The following is an 8,615-nucleotide window of genomic DNA, read 5'->3' as shown; positions in this document are numbered from 1 at the left end:
GTTCAAATCTTGTGACACATAATGAGATGTCACAATGAGATGACTAACCACTCCCTACGCGCGCGAGTTACAAACTACAATCCGACAAATAATCTTCAATTCAATTCATCAATTGCTAGCTTACGACTGTGGTTGGTAACTTGGCATGATAATATGATATTATAAAATAAGTGATAAACTACACGAGTTAGATCGTCTTATGCTAAAAGTAACATGCTTAAGGCTTAGATAAGAAAGAATAACGAAGGCAAAGCTTAAAAAAGAGCAGAGTCGGTGTCTGTCCACGTTTGCAAAGGCCCTATTCAAGAATAAAATTTTTGTTATCATTTTTGTAATGTTATAAACTCATTAAAAAAAAAAAAACAGAATTTCAATGATATATAACAAGAAAGAAAACAATTAATCATCAAACTCAAATAAAAAGATAATATTTTGGGCACAAAACTAATCATTTTAATAACATTTTAGGTAAAATTTAAATTAAAAATAAAAATAAATAAAAACTCAAGGAGAAAAATTCACAATGACTCATATATATTTGGGCTTGTTCATCTTTGGCTTATGTTGCTTATGCTCCGGAGAGAGCTAAAAACAAGAGAGTAATTAAGAAACAAAGTCAAAGTGTTTTAATCCACTTATTTTGCCAAATTAGCAAGACCCTTCCAGCTTTCAGCTTACAGGATCTGTCTCTTCACCAAATCTATCTACCCATGGAGGACATCTTACAATCTGACTAATGTAGGATGCTCTCAATTGAGTACGTAGCAAGCAATAGTAAGAACAAAACAATACGCTCTCCTTAATAATAAAGAATGGAGCCACGCAACGACAATGACAGTTGTTGCAAATTGGTCTTGTGGATCTCTTGTTAAACACCAATGCAATGTTTTTTTCGATCTTTCCTCCTGGTTTGGCGTACCTGACATTCCCAAGTACACAGAAAATATGCAAAGTGACTACGCAACCGTTACAAGTGTAGAACCAAGTCTCTGGATTTGTTTCTCTTTCGCAAATATCACACCAATACTTGCCGCTTGCTTTTTCACCATAACAAAGAGTGAGTGGATGATCATCATACTTGGGAAGTCCTACCTTTGATGGTAGAGTGGCGCAACGAAAATCCAAAAAGTAATCGCATTTGATACAACCTAGAGCAAACTCTCTTATCATGTTGCTACAATTATGGCATGTCTTCATGTCATCATCATATTCACCTACGTCCAGGTATAGTAAAGGATGGGGATGACTCCCATGGATAAAAGGCACTGTAATAGAACAGCACAGTAAATCAAAGCTCTCACCACCATCAGTATACATGAATCCTTTGCAACAAAGCTGGAGACAAGCCATGCATGTTGTTTCGGTGTTATCTCTATTGAGATGAAGAGTGAGAGGTCTTGGGCTAAGAAAATGCCGCTTCGTCTTTGGAAAATTGGCGCACGTTTCGTGGAGAATGAAACTGCAATCTAAACAGCTGTAGAATGTGTTAGAAGAGATGGGACAAACACATGCTTCGCACAATATGCTTTCCACCAAAGCAATACCGTCTCTGTTGAGACTCATGTTGTGTTCATGAGTGAAATGAGTGATTGTGTTGTCATTATTCATCTTGAATGGCTCAGAATCTTCAACTTCTTCACGTACTCCATCGAGCTCTTCCCTATCCCACACGTCGTTCCTTGTTGCACATCTTGAATGAAGAGCATAATTAGGACAAAGGGAACATGTATAAGCCCCATATGACCAATCAATCTCTTCCAAACAAATTTCACAGTTCCACTCTCCAGGACCAAGAGGATACGTGTAAGAAACTCGGTGCTCGTGTCGATTGACGTGAATAACACGTGGAGAAGAAGCACAATCTTGATGGAAGAACATGAGATCAGATTCAAGAGAAACATAAGGAGAACGGTCTCCTTCCGTCCCACAAACATCACAAACGAAGTAGATCAATCTTGGGATGAGTGTGAGTGTATGCGCATGAACCTTCAGATTCGAAAGAACAACCGGTGTGACTGTATGTCGCTGGTGGTACTCAACAACACAAACCATATCCAAGTTGAACTTACAAATATCACAATGATAAAGAAAGTTTTCAGTATCTCTTCCACACACATGACATTCTGCATCTGTGTAGTCCGGCGCTCCTTCTGTGAGAAGCTTAAGAGAGTGTCTAGCATGAAAAGGATGAGTGATCTCTGGCGAGTCAAACACGGAGACGCATTTATCATGAACCATCAACTTACAACTGGGGCAAAAGTAGCCATATCCATCTGCATGACCACAAACTTTGCATAGCATCTTACAATTAAAGTCAAGCATGAGTATAGGATGAGGGTGCCACGGTAGGTTCAGATGTGCTCGGGCACACATGTCATCAACCATGCAATCAATGTCCAAACTGAGTTTACATATGGAACAATGATAAAGGAGACGCTTAGTGTTTTTACCGCATATGTGACATTTGGGATCGGTGTGATCAGGAGCTCCTGTTGTGAGAAGCTTAAGGCAATGTCCAGCATGAGAACGGTTGTCAAATGTCTCCGGTGTACTGAACACAAAGACACATTTGTCGTGAACAGTAAACTCGCAGTCAGAGCAGTGGATGCCACTGCTATACGACTGATCGTCACAAGCATCACATTTCAAGTGACCTCCGTAATTACCTAAAAGATGATCGTGTCCTTTTATCTCCATGGTGCTTGCAGTTATCAAAGGTGAAAACAGGAACACAGTGAAATACACGCGCACCTCTTTTTTCTCTCAAGTCGAAGGAGACTTGCAGGAACCCTAGATCTGATTCTCGTTTGCCTCTCCGGTCACCGGTGCTCCTAGCCGGTGCCATGAGAGGGCTCCCGTTGTCTGCTTTGTTTGGCTCTTATCATCTCCAGCAATTTTCCCTTAGTACTTGCGGTGGATCTGAACTATTTTCTTCGGGTCGGAGGCTAGATCTGAGGTCAAACCGGCGGCGGCTTTCCTCATTCCTCTGATTGTTTGAAGACTGCGATTACGTCTGAGTGAAGGCTCTTCCCGATGGTCAAGCTTGTGTCGGGTGTGTTGCTCGGTTTGGTTCGTGGCAGTTAGATCCTCTCTGTTTTTTGCTCGGAGATGGATCTCCTCTGATCGTAGCTGGTGGAGTTCAGAGATCTGCCGGCGTTGGTGAATTTGCATTCGCCTCTTCTCCGACTTCGATTTTTGTTCCTGTTCCTAGGCAGTGCTTTTCTAGTGGTGGTCTTCGTTTCTCTGTCCAGGTGTTGTTTCTCCCTTCGCTCAACGCAAGAGTGTTCCGGTGGTCCAGCGGTTAACCACGTCGGCTGGTGGTGCGGCTGGCGGTGCCTTGTTTTCCGGCGAAGCTGCGATGTCACCGTTGTGGCGGGTCCGATGTAACTCGGACGTTTTCTTCGTTCTGAGACCAATGGCGATGGCTTAGATCTTTTCCAGCGAAGCTGCGGCTGTCTAATCGTTGTGGCGGGTCTGATGTAGGTTTAAAGTTATCAGCGCATAGGCTGTAACGAAGCTGGTTCTCCCTCGATCAAGGTTCTACTTTTGCAGTTCAGAGTTTCTTTACTGCCAGTGATTTACAATTTGGAAGTGTGTTTCTCTGAGTAGGGGGCTCTTGTTGGTGTGAATTCTTCCAATTTGGCTTGTCCGTGCAAGTGAAAGATGATCTTTGCGTTCGGAAAAGCTGTAGGCCTGCATCGTCAGAGTATTTGAGGGCTGTCTCTCGGGTGCAGAAAACTCACGGCAAAACCGATTGAATTGAGATTCCTCCTCCTCCAACGATTGCACCATCCTTTGTCTTATCTAGTTTTGCGGTGTTCTTTTGTAATGTTGTATGCTTTAGATTTTATTCTTCTGCTTCTCTTTGTTGTCCTTGTATTCTCTAAAAAATAAAAAATTGGTAATGAATCAAAAATTGGTACCGAAAAAAAAAAAAAAAAAAGGTGTTAAATTGATATTTTGGTCGTCGCAATATCGTTGAGTGTAAATGTGTAATAAAGGATCAAATATCGCTGATGATCTAAACTTTTAACTTCAATCATTGGTGCTACTTGTTATTTTATATACATGTAACGTCCATACAACAAAACAACTATTAAACCAAAAAACAATGCAACTAGTGGGTAAGTAGTTTGTTTTGTTTGACCACTACTAACGACACAGGGTTTGTCTCCCATGTTACTTTACTTCGACTGTTTTATATTCATCTTATCTTTGCTCTTCTAACTCTCAACAGGCAAGTTATCTTCCATTTTTAATTAATTTAAACTAAATAAAATATTAAAGAGTTGATTTCATATTTAAATTAAATCCAGATCCATAATCACAAAGACTCACATTGATTGGATGATTATACAATAAAAACTCTATAAATTTATAATATTGGGACCGTGAAAAGTTAAAAATCTATCAATTTATAGAAGTTTTAATTTATCTATAGAGAAACTTTTCTAGATAATTTCAAAAAAAAAAAATTTAATTAAACTTAATCGTTATAACTAATTTGTTTATAGAATGAATTATAAGAAAATAACAATTCTCATGTTTTATAGAGAACACATAACTTTCTGATATAGTAATAATATTAGAAATAAACTCTAAAAAAAAATTATGTGTATATCCCCTATATAATAAAACAGAAGTAGACAATTTTTTTCATAGACTATATAATCTATATATACATTTTTGGAGACATTTAGCAAATAAATCATGGAGTTGGAACCTATTTACAAGCATGCCATTAGCATTAATTATTAATTTATTTTTCACTTAATTTATTAATATTAAATTTCAATTTTTGGAAACAAGATTTATCATCCTAACACTACAAGAAAACATGGTTTTACCAACTACAAATGGCGACTACATATATAGTCGCCATTTTTAGCGACTATTTGGTGACAATTTTACGACTACAAAAATTTAGTCATATAATAGTTGCTATTTTGCGACTACTTACAGTAGTCGTTAATTTAGTCGTAATTTAACGACTAATTTATGACTATATTGCATAACGGAACATGTAGTTGTTAAATAGTCGCTAAATTAACGACTAAGATGCGACTCATGGTAAAGGTCGCCAATAAATCGTATATCAGTCGCTATTTAAGAAAATCAAAATTTTAAAATTTTACTCCAAACCCTTAACCAAACTCCAAAACTTAAATCATAAACTTAAAGCTTAAATCTTGAACATTCAATTCTTAATCTTAGAAATTATTTTGTAAACAATAAAACTAAAACATAACCATTCTTATATATACATAAAACCAAGATTTAATGCTTAAAAGAAAATCTAATTTTCCAAAACTTAACCCCAAATCTTAAATCTTAACCCTATACCCTATACCCCCAAACCTTTAACCAAACTTCAAAACCTAGATCATCAAATCTAAATCTTGAAGTTTAAATTCTTAATCTTATAAATTAAATTCATAAACCATAAAACCAAACCATAGCCATTATATATATATATATACATATATACATAAAACCAAACTATAACCATTATATATATATATATATATATATATCATAAAGCAAAACTTTAATAGCTATATAAAGAAAAACTAATTTTCCCAAACTTAACCCCAAAAAAATATAGTTTTTCAAATCCTATATTTTTATCAAAACTTAACCCCAAACCCAAAAATTTAGCTCCAAAACCCTTAACCTTAATTTAAAACCTTTATAATTCATATATAGAAATTAAATCATAAATCATTCACCCAAAAGGCCAAAATATAACCATTGAATATCCATAAAACCAATATGTAAAACTATTTAGTATTTACATTTAAATCAAACTTTCCAAAAACTATATATTTACAAAATTTATTAAACTTAGTCATTTCAAAACCTAAACCAAATTATTTTTAAATCTAAATCAAATCTAATATTCTTCTAAATTTCAAAACCTCAATTCCCAAATCATAAATTTCAAATCTCATTTCCTAAATTATGAACCCAGAATTGCAAAATATTTTTAAATATAAAGTTTGATCCAATAAATTACTCTTTAAATAATGAAAGCTTTTTATTGGATGATATGTAAACACATAGATTACACTATCAACCGTTGATTAATTTAATCCAATGGACAAGGTTTTTTCCTACTCTTCTTTCTCTTTCGTCTCCTTCACCGAGGGATTAACTTTCTCCCCTTCTCTTGTTCTCTTCTTTCTCCTTGGTCTCTTTAGCCGATTAACTTTCTCTCCTTTCTCCTTTCTATCCTCCTCCCGTTGCTTCATTCTATTCGATCTTCATCTTGTCGTTGTTTTCATCCTCTCAAGTTTTTTGATCTGGTACCAGAGCATTTTTGCGGATCTCAGATCCGAGAGCGAAGCTCGTCAATACGATGCTGACCGTGATGTAAACTAAGGAAGAGAAGAGAAGCTCACTCGTCGTAACCCTCTCGATTTTCCTATCGTAATTATCTCTTTGCTTTCATTTCCCTTTTAGAAATTAGCTCTAGATTCCTAGGAATTTCACATTGCTATTAGAGTCTCAATTTCGATATAGACACTTGAAATTTCAGTTACAATTGTATTTAGATTCAAGAATTTTCACGAGGTTGAGCAAATTGAGATTGTGAGGCTATCTCAAGCTTTGATTTGTATGACTTATCGTTTTCTGTGTTCATCACTTGCTAGTATCAGGTATAGGTTACAAGAATGTGAATAATTGAACTCCTTTTCGCTTTGTTTACAGATCAGAAACCCTTGATGACACCGAGAGCGAAGCTCGTCAATGCAATGTTGACCGCTCCTATTTTGGCGGCTTTGGTTGCGCCACCGGAAAGGTGCTCTCTGTTATTTTTTCCTTACCTTCCAATTTTCAGATATATTTTAGGGTTCAAATGAGTTAAATTTGATTACTTGCTTGCGCAGGTGAAAATTCTTCTTCTTATTCTTCTCCATTTTTCTATTCATCAGATATATAGTTAGGTTTATAGCCCTATTGATTGATTTGTGTTCTGTGATAGGTGAGTAGGATCATAGATTTGTGCTGCATTAATTTGGGTCCAAACTAAAATCTGAATCTTGTTGTAGGACATGCAAGGTCATGTTCTTTGTCTGTTCGTTGCAAGGATGCTCATGGTCACCATGCTCAAGGGCTCTCATGTTTAAACCAATGCAGCATCCTTCGTTGTATCAACCTGTTAAGAAGCTACAGAGATCAATTTTCGCATCTAACAGTTAGGATTCCCTTGTGTTACAGATTCACATGGACACTATTGAAGTCAGTAACCTGAATAGGCAATTTCTATTCCGTCCTTCTCATGTTGGGCACTCCAAGGCTAAGGTATATTTGCTTGAGCTAAGTCCATGGGAATCTAGTTCATAAGAGAATTCATATGACCATATAGACTCAAAGTTGTTAACCAAAGTTGTTTGGGTTTGTTAAATCCAGTTTAGGAGGTATATGTGAGCAACTTAGCTCATTCTCCCTCACTTCAAGGTATATGTAAGCAGCCTGAGCTCATTCTCCCTTGTTTCTGTTTGTTAAATCCAGTTTAGGTACATGTAAGCAAATTTCTTTCTTCTCCGGTTCAGCTGATTTATCTCTGATGGTGTCATTAAGCAACCTGAGCTCATTCTCCCTCGCCTTAAGTTCCTTGAGAGATGCTTCCATCAGCTCAGCTTCCTTTCTCCTTGTCTCGGTCTCTGCAGTTTGCTTCAGGTCAAAATCTTTAACATTCATCTCAAAAGCAAAAGACTTCTCTTATGGGGAAAGCAAAGCAACATCCTTTTCCCTCGCTTCAAGCTCAGCCAACCCTTGATGTTTCTGCATTTCCATCAAGATACCTTCAATATTTACTTTCTTTTTTTAGTAGTATGATGTATTCTTATTTTTAATTATGTTTTTAGTTTTATTTTGTAATATAGTTTTTTATATCATGGTTTCATAATAATAAATATAGTATTTTTATTTTTAATATCAATTCATTCCAAAAACAAACCGTTATCCAATAACATATATATTTAAAAATAATTAACAAATATAATTATTAAATAGTATATATATAATGCTGTATAAATACAATATTGTTTAAATAAATAATTGTAAATTAGTAGTCAATTAGTCACTAAATTTGGCGACTACATTACGACTATTTTGCGTAATCGTAAAATAGTCGTAGCGTAGTCGCTAAATTTAGTGACTACATTACGACTAAATTTACGACTACGCAAAATAGTCGTAATGTAGTCGCTATTTGGCGACTAATTTTATGAATATTTATTTTAGCGACTTTCAATTTACGACTACTGGTTTTAGTCGTTATTTAGTCGTAAAACACTGTTTAGCGACTAAATAATGACTAATAGTGCAGTCGCTATTTGCCTGTTTTCTTGTATAATAAAATTTCTAAAACAATAGGAACCACTACCTTTAGCATTAAATATTAAGTTTATAATAAATTTAATTAATATTAAGTTTTCAATTTTACAAAACAATATTTTTTTCATAGAAAATTAGTCTAAACAAATTAGATACACATATCTTGGGTCTATTTTAATCGACACGGCGGTCGCTGGTTGCGGTTAGCAGAGGTGGAGGAGAGAATGCAAAATATGTTTGATCGAAGTTGTAGGAAGTTATACTGGATCAAT

At 35.6% G+C, this 8,615-nt stretch overlaps 1 protein-coding gene and 1 long non-coding RNA gene across 6 annotated transcripts; one reads left to right on the top strand and one right to left on the bottom strand.

Annotated features, from left to right (window-relative positions):
* LOC104710572 lies at positions 604-4,003 on the bottom strand. Of its 3 annotated transcripts, XM_019229713.1 has the most exons (3): positions 2,752-4,003; positions 1,302-2,666; positions 604-1,214 (listed from the first exon to the last, which is right to left on the bottom strand). In XM_019229713.1, exons 1-3 carry the CDS (start codon positions 2,843-2,845, stop codon positions 670-672), a joined length of 2,004 nt encoding a protein of 667 aa, XP_019085258.1. In that variant the 5' UTR covers positions 2,846-4,003; the 3' UTR covers positions 604-669. The 3 variants fall into 3 exon arrangements, with proteins under 3 accessions (XP_019085258.1, XP_010425495.1, XP_019085259.1); XM_010427193.2 differs by having other exon boundaries at positions 604-2,666; XM_019229714.1 differs by lacking the exon at positions 2,752-4,003 and having other exon boundaries at positions 604-1,986; positions 2,070-2,137.
* On the top strand, positions 6,094-7,891 carry LOC104710571. 3 transcript variants are annotated; one of them, XR_755037.2, is made up of 4 exons: positions 6,094-6,429; positions 6,712-6,802; positions 6,891-7,305; positions 7,516-7,891. It is a non-coding gene; the product is annotated as an uncharacterized LOC104710571 (long non-coding RNA). The 3 variants fall into 3 exon arrangements; XR_755036.2 differs by having other exon boundaries at positions 6,105-6,429; positions 7,053-7,305; XR_755035.2 differs by having other exon boundaries at positions 6,712-7,305.

The sequence above is a fragment of the Camelina sativa genome, chromosome 9, assembly GCF_000633955.1.
Source record: "Camelina sativa cultivar DH55 chromosome 9, Cs, whole genome shotgun sequence".
NCBI lineage: Eukaryota > Viridiplantae > Streptophyta > Magnoliopsida > Brassicales > Brassicaceae > Camelina > Camelina sativa.
The sequence above is the reverse complement of the archived record's forward strand: the minus strand, read 5'-3'. Positions and strand labels throughout refer to the sequence as shown.